This window comes from Oryctolagus cuniculus, chromosome 2 (genome assembly GCF_964237555.1).
Source record: "Oryctolagus cuniculus chromosome 2, mOryCun1.1, whole genome shotgun sequence".
Taxonomy (NCBI): domain Eukaryota; kingdom Metazoa; phylum Chordata; class Mammalia; order Lagomorpha; family Leporidae; genus Oryctolagus; species Oryctolagus cuniculus.
The window spans coordinates 58,677,475-58,698,899 of record NC_091433.1 but is presented as its reverse complement, the minus strand read 5'-3'; the positions used below and the strand labels follow the sequence as shown (position 1 = coordinate 58,698,899).

At 36.5% G+C, this 21,425-nt stretch overlaps 1 protein-coding gene across 2 annotated transcripts in view; it reads left to right on the top strand.

Annotated features, from left to right (window-relative positions):
- Positions 1 to 21,086, top strand: part of VEGFC (vascular endothelial growth factor C) — a 117,500-nt gene extending 96,414 nt beyond the window's left edge. For both annotated transcript variants that reach the window (XM_002709481.5, XM_051832528.2), the window contains 3 exons: positions 17,082 to 17,188; positions 17,491 to 17,824; positions 20,570 to 21,086. In XM_002709481.5, coding sequence (XP_002709527.1) covers positions 17,082 to 17,188; positions 17,491 to 17,824; positions 20,570 to 20,684 — 556 coding nt within the window. In that variant the 3' untranslated portion in view covers positions 20,685 to 21,086. The remainder of the gene's footprint in view (positions 1 to 17,081; positions 17,189 to 17,490; positions 17,825 to 20,569) is intronic.
- The last annotated feature ends 339 nt before the right edge of the window (positions 21,087 to 21,425 follow it).

Below are 21,425 nucleotides of genomic sequence, written 5' to 3'. Positions count from 1 at the left end.
ATTGTTTGAGTACTAGTTATAGCATTAAATCATAATATTAAGCACATTAAGGACAGAGATCCTACATGAGGAGTAAGTGAACAGTGACTCCTGTTATTGACTTAACAATTTGACACTCTTGTTTATGGCATCAGTAATCACCCTAGGCTCTTGTCACGAGTTGCCAAGGCTATGGAAGCCTTTTGAGATCACCGACTCTGATCATATTTAGACAAGGTCATAGTCAGAGTGGACATTCTCTCCTCCCTTCAGAGAAAGGTACCTCCTTCTTTGATGACCTGTTCTTTCCACTGGGATCTCACTGGCAGAGATCTTTCATTTAGGTGTTTTTGTTTGTTTGTTTGATTGTTTTTTGCCAGTGTGTCTTGGCTTTCCATGCCTGAAATGTTCTCATGGGCTTTTCAGCCAGATCCACATGCCTTAAGGGCTGATTCTGAGGCCAGAGTGCTATTTAGGACATCTGCCATTCTATGAGTCTGCTGTGTATCTCACTTCCCATGTTGGATCGTTCTCTCCCTTTTTTAATCTATCAGCTAGTATTTGCAGGCACTAGTCTTGTTTATGTGCTCCCTTTGGCTCTTAGTCCTATCATTATGATCAATTGTGAACAGAAATTGATCACTGGGACTAGTGAGATGGCATTGATACATGCCACCTTGATGGGGTTGAGTTGGAATCCCCTGGTATGTATCTAACTCTACCGTTTGAGGTAAGTCAGCTTGAGCATGTCCCGAATTGCACATCTCTTCCCTCTCTTATTCCCACTCTTATATTTAACAGTGATCACTTTTCAGTTAAGTTTCAACACTTGAGAATAACTGTGTATTGATTGCAGAATTCAACCAAAAGTATTAAGTAGAACAAACAAGATAAATACTAAGAGGGATAACGTATTAAGTTTTTCATCAACAGTCAGGGCAAGGGCTGATCAAGTCACTGTTTCTCATAGTGTTCATTTCACTTTAACAGGTTTCCTTTTTGGTGCTCAGTTAGTTGTCACCGATCAGGGAGAACATATGGTATTTGTCCGTTTGGGACTGGCTTATTTCACTCAGCTTAATGCTTTCCAAATTCCTAACAGGGATCACTTTGCAGTTAAAATTTAAACACCTAAGAATAATTGTGTGTTAATTGCAGAGTTGAACCAATAGTACTAGAACAAAAAAAAAAACACTAAAATGGATAAAGTATTATATTGTACATCAACAGTCAGGAGAAGAGCTGATCAAGTCACTGTTTCTCATAGTGTCAATTTCACTTCAAATAGTTTCCCCTTTGGTGCTCAGTTAGTTGTCGCCAATCAGGGAGAACATATGATATTTGTACCTTTGAGACTGGCTTATTTCACTCAGCATAATGTTTTACAGATTCCTCCATCTTGTTGCAAATGATCGGGTTTCATTGTTTTTGACTGCTGTATAGTATTCTATAGAGTACATGTCCCATAATTTCTTTTTTTTAACCTTTATTTGATGAATATAAATTTCCAAAGTACAGCTTATGGATTACAATGGCTTCCCCCCACCCATAACTTCCCTCCCTCCTGCCACCCTCCCTTTCATGCTCCCTCCCCGCTTCCATTCACATCAAGATTCATTTTCAATTCTCTTTATATACAGAAGATCAGTTTAGCATATATTAAGTAAAGATTTCAAGTTTGCTCCCACATAGAAACACAAAGTGAAAAATACTGTTTGAGTACTAGTTATAGCATTAAAGCACAATGTACAGCACATTAAGAACAGAGATCCTACATGAGGAGTAAGTGCACAGTGACTCCTGTTGTTGACTTAACAAATTGACACTCTTGTTTATGGCATCAGTAATCACCCTAGGCTCTTGTCATGAGCTGCCAAGGCTATGGAAGCCCCCTGAGTTCACCAACTCTGATCATATTTAGACAAGGCCATGGTCAAAGTGGAAGTTCTCTCCTCCCTTCAGAGAAAGGTACTTCCTTCTTTGACAACCTGTTCTTTTCACTGTGATCTCACTCGCAGAGATCTTTCATTTAGGTATTTTTGTTTGTATGTTTTTTTTTGTTTTTTTTTTACATTTTTTTTTTTTTTTTTTTTGCTGGAGTGTTTTGGCTTTAAATGCCTGTAATACTCTCATGGGCTTTTCAGCCAGATCCACATGCCTTAAGGGCTGATTCTGAGGCCAGAGTGCTGTTTAGGACATCTGCCATTCTATGAGTCTGCTGTGTATCTCGCTTCCCATGTTGGATCGTTCTCTCCCTTTTTTAATCTATCAGCTAGTATTTGCAGGCACTAGTCTTGTTTATGTGCTCCCTTTGGCTCTTAGTCCTATCATTATGATCAATTGTGAACAGAAATTCATCACCGGGACTAGTGAGATGGCATTGATACATGCCACCTTGATGGGGTTGAGTTGGAATCCCCTGGTATGTTTCTAACTCTACCGTTTGAGGTAAGTCAGCTTGAGCATGTCCCGAATTGCACATCTCTTCCCTCTCTTATTCCCACTCTTATATTTAACAGTGATCACTTTTCAGTTAAGTTTCAACACTTGAGAATAACTGTGTATTGATTGCAGAATTCAACCAAAAGTATTAAGTAGAACAAACAAGATAAATACTAAGAGGGATAACGTATTAAGTTTTTCATCAACAGTCAGGGCAAGGGCTGATCAAGTCACTGTTTCTCATAGTGTTCATTTCACTTTAACAGGTTTCCTTTTTGGTGCTCAGTTAGTTGTCACCGATCAGGGAGAACATATGGTATTTGTCCGTTTGGGACTGGCTTATTTCACTCAGCTTAATGCTTTCCAAATTCCTAACAGGGATCACTTTTCAGTTAAAATTTAAACACTTAAGTGTCGCTCCCCCTATTCGCGGAGGAACGACACAGGACCCTGCGATGTTCTTTCATCTGCTCGGCCCTTCCCGGGTTTGCTGCTGGTTCTTCCCGGGTTGGCTGCCGATCCTTCCACCTCCGTGGAGGGGCAGGCCCCCCTGCCACTTTCCCCACTTCCCCGGGGGAGCGGCACACCCCCAGCCAGCTCTCTTGGGGGCTGCACAGGTGTTCCTTCAGATAGATGTTCCTGGTGCATGTTGTCTCTCTCCTCCTTTATAGTCCTCTTCCACCAATCCCAACTCTGCTACCCACACGCCGAGTACGCTGCTCTCCTCCAATCAGGAGCAGCTCCTGCAGCTTGTCAAGTTGGTGAGAGGCAGCTGTGTAGAAGCTGTTTACTCCTCTCCCAGTGCCTATTGTGGGAGAGCAGATGCATAGAATAAGTCTTAATTCCAGTAACTTAGTCTAGTCTGAGTTGCTCCCCACACTAAGAATAATTGTGTGTTAATTGCAGAGTTCAACCAATAGTACTAGAACAAAAAAAAATACTAAAATGGATAAAGTATTACATTGTGTATCAACAGTCAGGACAAGAGCTGATCAAGTCACTGTTTCTCATAGTGTCCATTTCACTTCAAATAGTTTCCCCTTTGGTGCTCAGTTAGTTGTCGTGGATCTGGGAAAACATATGATCTTTGTACCTTTGGGACTGGATTAATTCACTCAGCATGATGTTTTCCAAATTCCTCCATCTTGTTGCAAATGACCGGGTTTCATTGTTTTTGACTGCTGTATAGTATTCTATAGAGTACATGTCCCATAATTTCTTTATCCAGTCTACTGTTGATGGGCATTTGGGTTGGTTCCAGGTCTTAACTATTGTGAATTGAGCTGCAATAAACTTTAAGGTGCAGACAGCTTGTTTGTTTGCCAGTTTAATTTCCTTTGGGTAAATTCCAAGGAGTGGGATGGCTGGGTTGTATGGTAGGTCTCCTGTGTCTCCATATAAATTTCAGCATCATTTTTTCCTGATCTGAGAAGAAGGTCTTCGGTATCTTGATTGGTATTGCATTGAATGTATATATTGCTTTTGGGAGAATGGACATTTTGATGATATTGATTCTTCCAATCCATGAGCATGGAAGATTTTTCCATTTTTTAGTATCCTCTTCTATTTCTTTTTTTTTAAGAGTTTACTTTTAAGAGTTTAATAAAAAAGACTCCCCAGTTTTACCTAGCTCATGCCTCCTTGGATAACATTAACAAACTGACTTACCCTAGAATCCCATCTCCCAGCTTTTGAACACTAATGCATCATTGTCAGTCTCTCCAATCCCTCAGGAAAGGAGAAGCCCAACATCTACTTCCACAAAAGTCTTTTTAAAACAATTTTACATTAGCAAGTCTTGTAAAAATACAAATAAAATTGTTAATTGCCTGCCATCTTAGTCTGTTTCATGCTGCTGTAGCAGAGTAGCTGAGACTGCGTAATTTATAAAGAACAAGATTTTATTCTGTCACAGTTCTGGAGGCCAGAAAATCCAAGATGAAGGTGCTGGCATTTCATGTAGGCTTTCTTATTATCTCCTCACATGCTGGTAGTTCAAGAGACACATAAACTTTGTGTCATCCCATGTTAAGAGAGAGAGAGAATGGCCTCCGACAAGCCCTTTTCATAGAGGCATTAATTACCCATGAGGGTGGAGCCCTTGTGGCCTCAACACCTCCCCCTAAGCCCTACGCTACACTGTTAGGTTGGGATTAATTTTTCTTTTGTTTAATGCTTTATTTTATTTATTTTTATTTTTTTAACTTTTATTTAATGAATATAAATTTCCAAAGTACAGCTTATGGATTACAATGGCTCCCACCCCCCCATAACGTCCTCTTCTATTTCTTTCTTTAAGGTTTTGTAATTTTCATCGTAGAGATCCTTAACGTCCTTGGTTAAGTTTATTCCAAGGTATTTGATTGTTTTTGTAGCTATTGTGAATGGGATTGATCTTGGAAGTTCTTCCCCAGCCATGGCATTGCCTGTGTATACAAAGGCTGTTGATTTTTGTGCATTGATTTTATATCCTGCTACTTTGCCAAACTCTTCTATGAGTTCCAGTATTCTCTTAGTAGAGTTCTTTGGGTCCCCTAAGTAAAGAATCATATAATCTGCAAAGAGGGATAGTTTGAGTTCTTCCTTCCCAATTTGTATCCCTTTAATTTCTTTTTCTTGCCTAATAGCTCTGGCTAGAACTTCCAGAACTATTTTGAATAGCAGTGGTGAGAGTGGGCATCCCTGTCTGGTACCAGATCTCAGTGGAAATGCTTCCAGCTTTTCCCCATTCAATAGGATGTTGGCCGTGTGTTTTTCATAAATCACATTGATTGTATTGAGGAATGTTCCTTCCATACCCAGTTTGCCTAGAGTTTTCATCATGAAAGGGTGTTGTATTTTATCAAATGCTTTCTCAGCATCTATTGAGATAATCATATGGTTTTTCTTCTGCAGTCTGTTAATGTGGTGTATCACATTGATTGATTTGTGAACATTGAACCATCCTTGAATACCAGGGAAAAATCCCACTTGATTTGGGCGGATGATCTTTCTGATGTGTTGTTGCATTCTATTGGCGAGAATTTTATTGAGGATTTTTGCATCTATGTTCATCAGGGATATTGGTCTGTAATCACTTTCAATGCTGCATCTTTTTCCGGCTTAGGAATTAAGGTGATGCTGGCTTCATAGAAAGAACTTGGGAGGATTCCCTCTTTTTCGAATATTCTGAATAGTTTGAGAAGAATTGGAGTTAGTTCTTCTTTAAATGTCTGGTAGAATTCAGCAGTGAATCCATCTGGTCCTGGGCTTTTCTTTGTTGGGAGCATCTTTATTACTGTTTCAATTTCTGTCTCAGTTATGGGTCTGTTTAGATTTTCTGTGTCTTCCTGGTTCAATTTAGGTAGGTTGCATGTGTCCAGGAATCTATCCATTTCTGATAGATTTCCTTGTCTGCAGGCATAAAAATTCTTGTAGTAATTTCTGATGATTCTTTTTATTTCTGTGGTGTCTGTTGTTACGTTTCCTTTTTCATCTCTGATTTTATTGATTTGAGTCTTTTCTTTTTTTAGTTAGTTGGGCCAATGGGGTGTCAATTTTGTTCATTTTTTCAAAAAAAAAAGCTCTTCATTCTGCTGATTTTTTGTGATTTTTTTTTTTTGGATTCAATCCTGTTGATTTCTTCTCTGATTTTAATTATTTCTCTTCTCCTACTAGATTTGGGTCTGGTTTGCTGCAGATTTTCTAGATACTTGAGATGCATTGAAAGATCATCTATTTGGTGCCTTTCCAATTTCTTGATGTAGGCACCTATTGATATAAACTTTCCTCTTAACACTGCTTTTGCTGCATCCCATAAGTTTTGGTATGTTGTGCTGTTATCCTCATTTACTTCCAGAAAATTTTTGATTTCTCTTTTAATTTCTTCTATGACCCAGTGTTCATCAGGAGCATGTTGTTCAATCTCCATGTGTTTGCATATGCTCTAGGGATTCCTGAGTTGCTAATTTCCAACTTCATTCCACTGTGGTCTGAGAAGCTGCATGGTATGGTTCTAATTCTTTTGAATTTGCTGAGACTTGCTTTATGACCTAGTATGTGGTCAATCCTAGAGAAGGTTCCATGTACTGCTGAGAAGAAAGTAAGTGCTTTATGTGTAGGATGAAAAGTTCTGTAGATATCTGTTAGGTCTATTTGGGCTATAGTGTCGTTTAAATCTACTGCATCCTTGTTGATCTTCTGTCCTGTTGATCTGTCTATTTCTGAGAGTGGAGTATTGAAGTCCCCCAGTACTATTGTATTGGGGTCTAAGTCTCCCTTTAAGTCCCTTAACAAATCTTTTAAATAAACCGGTGCCCTGTAATTAGGTGCATATACATTGATAATCATATCTTCCTATTGAATTGATCCCTTAATCATTATATAGTGCCCCTCTTTGTCTCTCCTAACAGTTTTTGTGGTAAAGTTAATGTTGCCCCATATTAAGATGGCTACGCCCGCTCTTTTTTAGTTTCTGTTGGCATGGTATAAATTTTTCCAGCCTTTCACTTTCAGTCTGTATGCATCTTTGTTGGAAAGATGTGTTTCTTGTAAGCAGCAAATAGATGGGTTTTGTTCCTTAAGCCAATCAGCCAATCTGTGTCTTTTAACTGGACATTTGAGGCCATTAACGTTCAATGTGACTATTCATAAGTAGTAACTTTTCCCTGCCATTTTCCAAAGATATTTTCTAATATGCTTTGAACTTCCTGTGATCTTTTGCTGTGAGGTTTCTTTCCTTTACCTTCTTTCATATTGATGACCGTGTTTCTGTGTTTCTGTGTGTAACACATCTTTAAGCATCTGTTGCAGGGCTGGATGAGTGGTGACAAATTCTTTCAATTTCTGTTTGCTGTGAAAGGTCTTTATTTCACCTTCATTCACAAATGAGAGCTTTGCAGGATATAATAATCTGGGCTGGCAGTTTTTCCCTCTTCGTACCTGGGCTATATCTCTCCATTCCCTCCTAGCTTGTAGGGTTTCTGATGAGAAGTCAGCTGTGAGTCTGATTGGAGATCCTCTGAGAGTAATCTGACATTTCTCTCTTGGACATTTTAGGATCTTTTCTTAATGTTTCACTGCGGTGAGTTTAATTACAACATGTTGTGGTGAGGATCTCTTTTGGTCATGTTTATTAGGGGTTCTATGAGCTTCCTGTACTAGGATGTCTCTGTCCTTCTCCAAACCTTGGAAATTTTCTGCTAATATCTCACTAAAAAGGCCTTCTAATCCTTTGTCCTTCTCCATGCCTTCAGGAACTCCTAGAACCTGAATGTTGGGTTTTTTAATAGTATCGTGATGATTCCCGACAATATTTTTTAGATTTCTAATTTCCTCTTCTTTTCTTTGGTTTGACTGTATCCTTTCCTGTTCTCTGTCTTCTAAATCTGATATTCTCTCTTCTGCTTCACCCATTCTGTTTTAAGGCTCTCTAATGTATTTGTCATTTGATCTATTGAATTCTTCACTTCATTATGATTTCTCATGACTATCACAGTTTCATGTTCTACTAGTTGTTTCATTTCGATTCCTCCTTAATATTTCATTTTCACGAGAGAGATTTTCTATCTTGTCCATTAAGGATTTCTGTAGTTCAAGAATTTGTTTTTGAGAACTTCTTAATGTTCTTATCAATTTTTGAGATCTGCTTCTTGCATTTCTTCTATCTCACCATCTTCATAATCTTGAATTGGGGTGTCTGTTTCATTTGGGGGCGTCATAGTGTCTTCCTTGTTCTTGTTACCTCAGTTTCTGCATTTGTTGTTTGGCATATTGGAGATATTCTTTGGTTTCTTCGGTGTGGCGTTTTTTCTTGTTATACTATGACTCTAGATTAAGTGGACTGTCTGCTTTTGATGGATCCTTAGAGGCTGTGATGGGTGTGGCCAGAGAGCTCTGTTTGGTTCTTCAGGGTTAAGGGTGTTCCAAAGGTGACTCACCCAGATTGTTCTCTCTCTTGCTCTCTCTCTCTCTCTTTTTTTTTTTTTTGACTCAGTTGGGAAGTAATTCCACACAGCTGAGTGGGATTGAGGGTAGTTGATGTATGAAATCTGGCCGCTGTGGGTATTCGTCTGCTTACCCCTGGGACCACACAGGGAGTTTATGCAGCCCTCAGTGTGGTCTCAAATTTCTCTGCAGTCTCTCACCAGGTTGCCCAGGTTACTGAGTTTGTGTACTCGGTGAGTTCTCTCGCCTCCCCCCTCAGATTTTCACAGTCTCAGTTCATTAGCTCCACAGTTTCACTAGGTCTTAACCTCCTGTTATTTCTCCCAACCAGAGTCAGGTTTTTCTGCTTGGATAATGGCTGGCACCGCTTTACATACGTAAAATGGCACCAGCTCTTTGTTTTGCTCTGCTTTGTAAAGTGAATGGAAAGAGAGGGTAATGTCCATGCCCGGTTCCCCTTATTTATTTGTTTTCTCTCCTCCAGTCAGCCTGGTGAACTTTCCCCAGTGGGGCTTCAGGCCTCATTCCCTGTAGGCTCTTTCTGCCTTTCCCCACCAATGTCTCGGGTTACCAGGATTTTTGTCTCACCTCCCCTTCCAGCGCTGGTGCGCAGACTCTGCAGCTCGGCTTCTGTGGTGGCTTGGCTCCCGCGGCTCGGCTTCCACGTGGTGGGCGACCTTGCTCTCCCCGTGGGTCCTCCGTGTCACATCCACTAGATCCGGAAGAGTTTCCTCTGCAATTTTTTCCTGAGGCTGCAGTAACTCCACTTTTATTAAGCTATCTTTTCCCGGACTATCAGTGTGCGCCCTCACTATTCCGCCATCTTGGCTCCACCCTGACTATTGAAATATTTTCAAAAGTGGTTAGTAAAGTAGTTCAATAAGAAGTTAAATACAAATCAAGGTGGAATTAATTTTTAACAGGAAGTATAATATCAAGATCCTATAATTTATGTCAACATAGATGAACTTGGAAAACATTGTACTAAGTGAAATAAGCCGGACACAGAAAAGCAAATATTGCATATGAACTCACTGATGTCTATAATCTAAAAACGTAGAACTTAGAGCCAGCTTGTAGCCAAGTAGTTTAGTCAGTGGTTAAGATACCCAGATTCGCAATGGAGTGCCTGGGTTCTGTTCCTGGCCCTGGGATCTGATTCAAGTTTCTTACTAATGAAGATCTTGAGTGGTAGTAGGTAAATAATTGGGCTTCCTCCACCCACATGTGAGACCTGGACTGTGTTCCTGGATCCCTGCTTTTAGTCTAGACTAGCCTGACATTGGAGACATTTAGGGGGTGAACCATAGATGGAATCAATCTTTCTTTCTCTATCTCTCTCTGCCTCTCTCTCTCTCTCTCTCTCTCTCTCTCTCTCTCTCTCTCCCCCCTGTGTGTTTGTGTGTGTGTGTGTGTGTGTGTGTGTTGGAAGGTGGCTGTTAACTAATATGGACAAAAATAGAACTCATAGGAACCACATGGAAGAGTAGGGGACAGGTGGAAATGTGGAGTGTTGGTTCAGCCTCTCTGTTATAAGATGAGTGGGCTCTGGAGACCCAATGTGCAACATAAATATAGTTAATAATAATGTATTACACACTAAAATCTTCTAAGAGAGTAGACCTTATTGACTATCAAAAATAAAAGGGTAATGGTGAAGTGATGTGTATTTTAAGTAGCTTGATTATGTTATTATTTCACAATGCATATATATATATATCTCCAACATCATTTTGTACACATTAAGCTATACACTTTTAATATATCAATCATAAATATAAAGCTGGAAAGTATAATAAGGTAACTAATGAAAAGAGATTTAGCACAAATATCATAGTTCTTTGAAAAACCATAACATTTCAGTTTAGTTCTCACTAATGCTAAACTAAATGTGGTAGCATATCCTAGTTACATAGGTGTGGGTTTGGAAAGTTAAAAATTCTCAAAGTTTATTAAAATCCCAAGAGTCCCAGTGCCTGAAAGTGGCATAAAAATAGCATGTACACGATAGTTTTCTACAGTGTTCAAAGTTTAGAAGTTATCACCCTAAATTTATATTATAATAAAATAACATTGGTAGAATGTTATCTTTTAAAATTTCTAAGGCAAGGTAATTGGCTAAACAAGATTGATTTAATCATTAATTCACTGTTCTAAAATTTCAGAAATATATATGCCTTTATGTTTGCTCCTCTCTTTTAACCAGGAAAAGGCAATAACTCCCAAATGAAAGTCAAGTGACATTTGAAATAGTTAATAAAACAATTTTGGTTGTATTTATGCGGGAAAATAGGAAAGTTAATATGATGACATGTTTCTCAACAAAGATGTATATTAAAAATAGTTGCAAAATTCTCTGCTTTACTTTGTAGACAAAACATGTCTGTGAATCCATATGTTTTATAAATGTACTGCACTAAACAAGTTTACTGGTAAAAACTAGGAGTATGCTTTTATACCTACTAGATTACAGAACAATATTCAGAACTTGAATAGAAATTTCTATAGGACAAAAGTGCTTTAGAGCTTAAACACAGAAACAGTAAGTGAAGTGTTGTAAACCCATCCAACGTGACAGAATTTCTTTTCGTTCTAAAATATCAATATTTTGGAAATGTTTCCTCTGTTCTTTTTCACTTAAAAATCGTAAGTGCTAGGACTGTGCTATTCCTGTTTGGATCAAGAAACTTCATTTAGGAATTGTGGAAATTTGTGATATCCAAATATATATTTATTTAATTCAGTAGTGTCTAGGAGTATTTCAAATTTCAACATTAAAATATGTCAAAATTCATAAGTAATAGTTTCTTATTTTAAAAAAGTATTTACTTATTTACTTGAGAGGCAGAATTACAGAGAGGGGGAAACAGAGAGAGAGGTCTTCCATCCACTGGTTCACTCTCCAAATGGCCACAGTGGTCAGAGCTGAGCCAATCTGAAGCCAGGAACCAGGAGCTTCTTCCAGGTTTTCCACGCGAGTGCAGGGGTCCAAGATCTTGGGGTATCCTCCACTGATTTCATGGGCCATAAGCAAAGGGCTAGATCAGAAAAGGAACAGCTGAAACAGGAATGGTGCCCAAATATGATGCTGGTGCTACAGGCAGGCGCAGCTCTGGCCCCGTAGTTTCTTATTTTTGGTAAAGCTTCTCAAGTTACACTTTTCAGAAATGTGAATTGTTTTAAGATCGTTAGAAATGTAAATAGTTTTAAGACTGTTAGAAATGAAAGTATTTAGTTCCCATTAAGAAAATCATAATTAGTCAGTAACATCAAGTTTGTAATGACTTTGAACAGCGCTTTTGAGGAGCAGTTTTTGTTTTCATACTATTTCTTGAACTCTTTACTTAGTGTAGGGTTAATCTCATGTATATAAAATTAATTGAAAATAGATCTTAGTTAAAAATAAGAATAGGAGTAAGGTTATATTATATTATTAATATCATATTATTATTATAATATAATTAGTCTTAATAATAGATTATTATAATTAAGAATAAATAACCTGATAGTTATATAATTAATAATTATAATGACTATAATATAAAATAAATATTATTTAATATTTAATTGATGAATATAATTATTAATATTATTATTCTTGATAATATTTGATTAATATTGTTAATATTATTCTTAATAATAATTGATTAAGAGAAGAGGAAGAAGGGTGGGAGTGCAGATGAGAGTTAAGGTAGGGTGGGAAGAATCACTGTGTTTCTAAATTTGTATTTATAAAATGCATATTTTTTGTTTATATAACTTAAATAAAAGTTTTCTAGGTAAGAAAAGTTTGTATTGCCAATTATACTTCAAATGTAATATTGTATTAAGGTCTATGTTGTTATTCAACATGCAAAAGCAAGAGTTAGTTTAACCAGATTATGCAAATTAATCATTTAAGTATATAAAACTAATATGTGTTTTATATAATATTTCTGTAATACTTTGTATTTTGAAGACAATGAAACAGTAAAGGGGAAACCATGTATTTTTTTCCTGACTACATGAGACAGGAAATTGTTTTGTTTTCATACTTACAGGACAATTTTGTGAATGTATTTAGAGTTTAAGCACAGGGGAATTAACACATACTCTTGCAGGAGCAGATCCATTATTCACTACTATCACTTAGGCTAAAGATTAAGATGATTCTTGACACTTTTTGCTATTTAAGTAGCTTAGATCTGTATTTTGTCAGTCAATTTTTAAATTTTTATTAGTATAAAGAGAATAAATTTCATTTAGTTCATAAATACATTCCTAAGAAGTTAATCATAATCCATCCCCCACCCTCCTTCATTCCTTTCTGTTTTTCCTTTAAATTTTTTTAATAACATGCTTTTAATTTACTTTATAATCACAGGCTTAAAGCACTAACCATATTATTCAACAAGTGAAAAATAGAAAGGCCACGGTACCACAGGAATATAGGCAAGGTCTACAGACATAAACAACTCATAAGATGTTTCATTCTTGTAAACTGGAATTTTTTTCTATACTATGTAAACTACTGTATATCAAAGAAAACACGTGATATTTGTCTTTCAAGACTGGCTGTTTTCATGAGGCATAATGGTCTCTAGTTACATCCATTTTGTTGCAAAAGACAGGACTGTAAGTAAAAACAAATATATTTGATATAGCAAGCAAGTACACAGATAAAAATACATACAGTCAAACCTGTGGGAGAGGAAGAAGTTGTGTATGTGTGCGAGTGTGTATGTGTGTGTGTGAAGGGGTGGGTGAGTGAATGTCTATGCAAATTACTGTGTATATCTATACACACAGTCACATATATATAATTGAAACAGTATTTCAGAAAACAATCTTTACCACATTCAATCTAGTATTTTTATTTCATTTTATTCCATTATATTACATTAAAAATGCATTTCCCAGCCTTTGGAATTGATTTAAAGATTCACCAGTGGATTGAAATCAACTACCTGAAAAACTGGCATTATAAATTACATATTGATAAATACATATTGCCACACCCACAGTACTGTTCCCACTTGTTAATACCATGTCAGTATGTTACTTAAACTTTGAATAGGTCAGCAGTGAGGTACATGGCCAAAATGATGTTACCATCTATAGAGGAATTATGAGGATTACATGGAATCAGAATTAATTCATTCCTATTATACAACTAAACATCAGTTGTGTTCTATTTGATGGATAGATGATAAGCTTTTAACAAAATGTTATTTGAAAATGATGATACTGTTTTTGTGAAAGTTGATAAGTAGTGTCTACATTTTTTCTAGGCAATGTACATTGCTGACAAACCAAGGAAATGATGATAAATATGTAATAAGTAAAGATTTACTCCTGAAGTTATCTAAAATATTAAGAAGATAGAATATTCTTCAGGAAATATTGTTAAATGAAAAAAGAGTTTTAAAATAGTATGTAAGGGGCCGGCGCCACTGCTCACTAGGCTAATCCTCCGCCTTGTGGCGCCGGCACACCGGGTTCTAGTCCTAGTCAGGGCACCGGATTCTGTCCCGGTTGCCCCTCTTCCAGGCCAGCTCTCTGCTGTGGCCCGGGAAGGCAGTGGAGGATGGCCCAAGTGCTTGGGCCCTGCACCCCATGGGAGACAAGGATAAGTACCTGGCTCCTGCCATCGGATCAGCGCGGTGCGCTGGCCACAGCGCGCCAGCTGCGGCGGCCATTGAAGGGTGAACCAACGGCAAAGGAAGACCTTTCTCTCTGTCTCTCTCTCTCACTGTCCACTCTGCCTGTCAAAAAAAATAAAATAAAATAAAATAAATAAAATAGTATATAAGGGGCATTATTTTCAGTGTAGCAAAATAAGGAAAAATATGTACATACATTTTTTTCCTAAAAGAAACACTAAACATGGAAGCTGGTAAGCCAGTATGAGGAACAACATACCGGGGACGTCAGCCAGAAAGATCTTCCTGAATATGCATTTTCTCTTAGTCTTCATTCTGATAATTACATATAGGTTTTATATCTTTAATAACTAAAAATAAAAATAAGATCATATAGTATATGCAGGATAAAGCATAATCATGTTTATATTAAAATAGTGAGGAACCAAGATTTTCATGGAATTCTTTAAAATCAAAAGGATAAAGTTAAAATCCAAGCAATGTTAATTTATGTTTGATAGTAACAATATGGATCCTTCATTTCCCTCAAAACCTTACAGGAATCTCTTAAGATTGATAATATATTTCCCAAAACACACAGAAGGATCAGATTTTTATTGCTTAAATGGGGAAAATTGTGACAAATTACATATAACCTTCAAACATAGCTGATTTCCTATAAAATATTTATTAAAATATTTATAAACAATAATGATTGCTACATTGATGGGATCTAAAATGCTTAGACTTTGTTTCCTGGTCAGCAGTCATTACCGTTATTAACACACCTGTTGATTTGTGTGCAGTGACATGGACTATTTGCCTGGTGTAGGACAAGCTGTTAATTTATTATGTAGTATAACAAATAACACACAATGATCAGAAAGTTATTTGCAAATTAAAATTAATTCAAGAAATCACTTGTAATAGAATGTTCTTCATCAAGCTGAAGGAGACATGACCCTTGAAGAAGGTCACAGAAAGATGAGGTGATAAGAGTCAGCAGTCATCGACTGCTTGCAGAAGGTGATGGTGTGAAGAATTAGGGGGTGATTTTAGCCAAACTGTCATGCTGAAAATAAGTGATAGAGATAACCTGCATCTTGGAGCTGCTGTAGAGACTGCTAAGCAGGAAAGCATTGATAAATCCTCATAGGTGGTTTTCAAGCTGACAGAAAATAGAGTTGAAAATTAAGATTTGCTTTTTCTTCTATTCAGAAATTCTTTTCATATAGCGTTAAGAGATGTCAGGCTATTTTCAATGAAAGGTATACTATCACACTGAGTATAACCCAGTGAAGATTTCTTTAGGACTATCTGAACCATTCAGAGCACTTCTTCAGATTTCTACACACTATTCTTATATTCCACCAATTTGAAATATAAGAATACTTTGCCACCTGTAATGTGGTTTATGATATTGTACCAGGGTGAAAGATACAAATAAATGTTTCCACTTGATGTGTACCACCAACATCAATCAAAAAATGAAATAGTGATAGGTTTAGACACACTGTGTAATTTGATAATTAAAAATATAATCTTTTTGGGGGGTGTAAACATTAACTTGGGAAACATTCTACATTTTCTAGATCTACCCTATGAGATCTAGAAATGTAGTTGTATGGCACTGAACACATCTTATCTCAAATAGTAGCCTCTAAATGTCAGTTTCCAACTAAAAGAACTAGGGCTCCTTGGAGAAATACTGGCTCCAGTTGTGGAAGAGAAAAATGAGCAAGATGATTTTATGATATCTGTGCATCCTGGACAGCAGAGGATCTGTCAAATAAAGGGCTGATATCATTACAGGCACAAACACACAGGTGTCCCAATGAGCCAAAAGTGGGATAGCGAAGCATCCAAGCACTATTTAGAACACTTGACTCAAGTCCAGACACATATGTTCATAATTTCTAATAAAATAAATAAGGAAGAAAGGGAGGTGGAAGGAGGATGACAAAGAAGGAAGAGCGGTAAGAGGGAAGAGAGGGAAAGCCAGAACAATGTAACAAAAACATGCTTAGTAGTGACTTTTCGATGGAGCACAGAATGGAAATCTTCAGTAATGGGGCTTTACAACTGTGGAGAGCTATATTTCATAACAAAATAACAAGGGTATGTATATTAGCAGTCAGAAGTTCACAGAAGATGTGTAATTGTGAAAAAATACATGAGTTTCAAAAATTGGTGCATCAAAGTAAACTTTTTAAAATTATATTTTCCACAAACCTTTTGATGCACCCTCTTGTATAGATGTTTCTTTTATCTATTTTTGGCAGAGAGCTCAAGTTTTTTAAGATCAATATCTGTTTTTCATATGTACAATTCCAGGAATATAAGAACACATCCATTCTTCTCTCTCTTCATATCTCTCCTTCCTTCCTTCCTCCCCCCTCCCCCTTTCTTTCTTTCTTTTTCTTGTTCTCAATTTTTGAGATACCATATTTTTATTTACATTATGGTCAAAGGCTTAATGCTCTTCTAAATAAAGAGTTTAACAAGTAAAATAAAGACACTAGTTCAACAGGAATATAGGCCAGAGCTATTAACAATACTCAAATCAAAAGATGGCCATTTCACTCATATACAGCAAGTTTTAAAATAATCACAAATCATTGTTTGAAGAAGCCAAAAACTGGAATCACTTAAATAGATACTATAATGTATTAATAAAATGCAAATAGTCCTTGCTTTTATGGAGTATTATGCAGACACTAAAAAGTAGCAAAACTTTATGAAATTATATATACATTTTCTCATAATATATTGTTTAGTGGAAAAAAGGAATTTTGAGTAATAAAAAGGCTTTATTGCATCTTTTTTACAAAATAAAATACGATGTGATTATAAAAATTAATATATTTGATTAAAGGAGGAAAGACTGGCATCTTAAGACTATACCACTAACAGTGGTCTCCACTGAAATTAGAATTCGAATGCAAGTGTGGGTGGTAGTAGTTTGAGAGGCTACTTCACATATCATTTTATATATGTTTATATCTTTCAAAGCTTTTTAGAGGCACGTACTGATATAAAACATGAGAGGAAAGCCAGTGATCGCGTCCAGGTACTAGTTATACCATTCCTTAAACCTGTCTGTTTCTTCCAAAGGTGTGATGCAACAAACAAGACTTGCCCCCCAAATTACATGTGGAATAATCACATCTGCAGATGCCTGGCTCAGCAAGACTTCATTTTTTCTTCAAATGCTGGAGATGGTAAGCGGAATAATATTTCAAAAACTAAAGGCCAAGAGTCTATATTTTGATTAACACATAATTTAATATTAAAACCACATGTGCAATATTCAGATCATCATTCTTTGAAATAAGTGACTACAAAATGGAGCATTTTTTTTATTCATCTTGGTATTGTTTTGAACTTTTTTGTAAAGGAACATACCCATGTTTGTACATAACCACTTAATGAAAAACATAAAAAGGAAGATTTTTAAAATGCTTTTAATTAACCCATACCAGAACCAACTAAGGTATAGTCAGGATGTTCTGTGTTTGTCTAGACTCTGCAGATGGATTTCACAACATCTGTGGACCCAACAAGGAGCTGGATGAAGAGACTTGTCAGTGTGTCTGCAAAGGGGGCCTTCGGCCTTCCAGCTGTGGACCCCACAAAGAACTCGACAGAAACTCATGCCAGTGTGTCTGTAAAAACAAACTTTTCCCCAGCTCATGTGGGGCCAACAGAGAATTTGATGAAAACACATGCCAGTGTGTATGTAAAAGAACCTGTCCAAGAAACCAACCCCTCAATCCTGGAAAATGTGCCTGTGAATGTACAGAAAATCCACAAAAATGCTTTCTAAAAGGAAAGAAATTCCAACATCAAACATGCAGGTAAGAGTTCTTTAGAAATAGTGTAAGGTCTCATACTGGAAATAAAATGTTCTCAAGTAAAAGCAGGTTTCTTAACCAAAACTAGCATTTATCAGAATGTAGCTAATAAGTTCTGGAAGACAAATTCTAGCATTTTCATTAACCAATGCTAAACTTGCATGAGATACTTTGCTCCCAAAAAAGTGAGACAAGCTGCCTTGGAGACCAAAATCAGGTCCAAATTCAGAGTAAAGTCTACATCCTTGACCCAGAGGCTAAGGAACTGATGATCAATAAGACTCAGAAATCTTGTAAAAAATTTACAAAATACTTGCAAGCACTCACATTCACACCCAACAAAAACCATTACACCTTCACATGGAATTTAGGAAAACTATTCTAAGTACAGGTGATTTTTATGCAAAAACTCAAAAAAGAATACTACCACTTACTGTAGAATTATATCTAGAAATATGTATACTAAGTAATGGAATTGGAGAGCCCAGTTAATATGTTGTTAAAAGTTACTGAAAACTTACTTCGTAAACCTTGGTTTTATTCTCTTCTTCATCAAGAAAAAAAAGTAAGATTAGTGGACTCAAGAACGTTCTGTGTTAGTCTGAGAAATTCTTTAACCTCAAAGAATAAGGTGATCTGTTTAAGGCAGATCTGTGCTGTTGGTATTTTCTCCCACATTTCTTCTATTTGCTTCCCTAACTTATGCATCTTCGTCTCTGTTTTCTTCTATCTATCAGTTTCTAAATGTTTCTGATTTCTTCTGGTTTGTTGGCATCTGTGATGCTGAGTGTACTTTGGCAACCAAGCTCTTGGTCCTGTTCAAAGTTGCTCAGTAACTAGGTATTTGGCATTAGAATTCACCTTTCTTTCATCTCCCGTTCATTCAACTCTGCTGGTTTTCTACAGCCTAGAATTCTACGTTAATGTTCTCTGTGAGGTGTCAGTAACCTTACAATTTCCAAATCCAATGAGTAGTTTTGTTTTAATGTAACCTGTCCTCTCTGTAGATTTTTTTCTTTAAGTTTTCCTGTTCTTTGCCTTAAATAAAATTGCACTTTCCTGGTTGTTCACTTAATTTTCAGACAGTTTGTTTTTAGTCATGTTCATAGGAGTCTCCTCTGTCTACTCTTTAAATATGGTTTATAACACCCTTTTCAACAGCTAAAACTTGTATGTTATTCATTTATAATTTAGTATCTTTACTAATGCCCCTCAAGTAAATAGAATCTGTCTTTTTTGACTCTCAGGAGTGTTAAGCTCTGCTTTTAATTTATGCTTCTGATGTTCTCTCTACATTTACAGTTCAGCTACTGCATAAAGAGACTTTGATGTATCTCGGTATTCTCATTGATTATATTTTTTTCTTCCCTTATCGTTGCAGATTACCTTTTAGGAATCCTTTTAGTTCATCTTTAGAATTTTTAGCAGTGACTTAATTCCAATTTTGCTGCATAACCATATTCTAATTATCATAAGGATATTTCAAAAATGCTCAGAATATTCAGGATGAGACATGATAAATTTAGGAAACAGTTTTACCTTGAATCTTTCCTGAGTGAGTCTAGTGTATATTGAAAACCCTGAAACTGTTATGTCTCTATGCAGCCATTTTTCTACAGAATTCTTAATTAGCATAATAGATAATAGAAGACTTCTATGATTATACTTCTTCTTAATTATATATATTCTTTTATAAATATTTTCTGTTTACTGTAACTCTTACTATGTTAATTTTTCCAAGTGTATGATTCTAGGTTTTGTGTTATTAAATGCAACAAAAGAGAAAATTTAGTATTTTGAATATATATACCCCCCTCTCATTCTCCCTTAATATTTACTCCGATAGTTTGATAGACCGAGCATATATTCCTTGGTCCACTGTTTGAATCAACAGTTTTCATTAATCATTGGAAATTGTGTCTCATTTTAGTAAAGGAACACCCGTTGTCTTATAACCTTGAATTTGTGTTTAGGAAGTAAAATAAATGAAATTAAGCTAAATGTATAGGACATTTTGTAGTCCACTTTTGATTTCCACCTAGATCATCTCATATCTTTCCATGTACACCCATTCCCACTTGTTCTGCAACACTCTCATACTGTACTCATGCAACACTCATGCTTCAAAAAGTTCTTCAGAGAAGAGTGCCAATTCTTCAGAGCCGCAGAGCTGCCAACAGATTAACTAATTGGTAATTTTCCCCTTCATCACTACCGCAAGTTGAAAGTTTAGGATGGGAGAAGTTGTAAATACTGCCCTGGCCCTCCACTTGCCCAGTATCTCATCTGTCTGAGTTGGAGCCCAGGTGGAGAAGGGAGACAGAACCTCCATCATGCAGCCAGCTGTTGAGTAGGGAAGCAAGAGTGAGGATAGGACTGCTCACTGAGGACAGTCCTGCCAAGATGCCTGCGTCCCAGACTCTTGTGAATTCTGTCACGCTGTGTGATCACATGTGTTACTTTCTTCCACAAAGCAGAGCACTTCAAAAGAAATGATGCTTAAAACATCCCATTCTTTCATTTGTTCTATCAGCAAGCAAAACATTCCTCAGGCTTTTCCATTCCTCTTGAATTTTGTAATTCTAAGCACAAACTTTATAAACACTTATAAACCTACAAACAATTTTATAATGAAATTGGTAATTTTGTTCTAGTTTGAAATGTTGAAAAACACAAGACTACATGCTTTGCATGATGAATTCACTGCCTTGGTATTTAACAAAAGTGTGTTTCTCTGTGTTTTCCTAGCTGTTACAGACGACCTTGTACAAATCGACTGAAGCATTGCGAGCAGGGACTGTCATTTAGTGAAGAAGTGTGTCGCTGTGTCCCTTCATATTGGAAAAGACCACACATGAACTAAGTTTGTACTGTTTCCCAAGTCACCATTTTTCTCTCATGGAAAACTGTTATCACAGTAGAACTGTTTATGAACAGAGAGACCCTGTGGGACCTTGTCACAAAGGCAAAGGTTGGTGTTTCCTGAACCACCTGTGTGGATAACGTTACAGAAATGGACTGGAGCTCATCTGCAAAAGGCCTCTTTTAAAGACTGGTTTCCTCCCAATGACCAAACAGCCTAGGTTTTTTTTTTTTTTCTCTAGTGATTTTTTTAAAAAAGAATAATGACTATATAATTTATTTCCACTAAAAATATTGTTTCTGCATTCATTTTTATAGCAATAACAATTGGTAAAGCTCACTGTGACCAATATTTTTATATCTTGCAAATATGTTTTAAATAAAAATGAATATTGAATTATAAGTTGGTAAGTTGAGTCCATTACTGCCTTCCATAATAAGCAAAACTGGAATCATGAAAACACAGAAGTGCCCTGTCCCTTTTTCTTTTTCCCTCACCAAATAGCATATTTTATAATTATGCAATTGTGACCCTATAAGAGGAAGTTTCAGAGGGACAGCAGTATGCTACTGCATTGTCTGTAAATTCATCTATTAACTTAACTATAATGGCTGGTTTAACACCTGATACTTTTGAACCTAAAATCTTATGAATCAATATAGAACCCTTTGTAAGATAGTCTGCCTAGCATGTCCATGGGATTAAAAGTTATTCAGTACACTAAGAGCTCAGACTCTAACT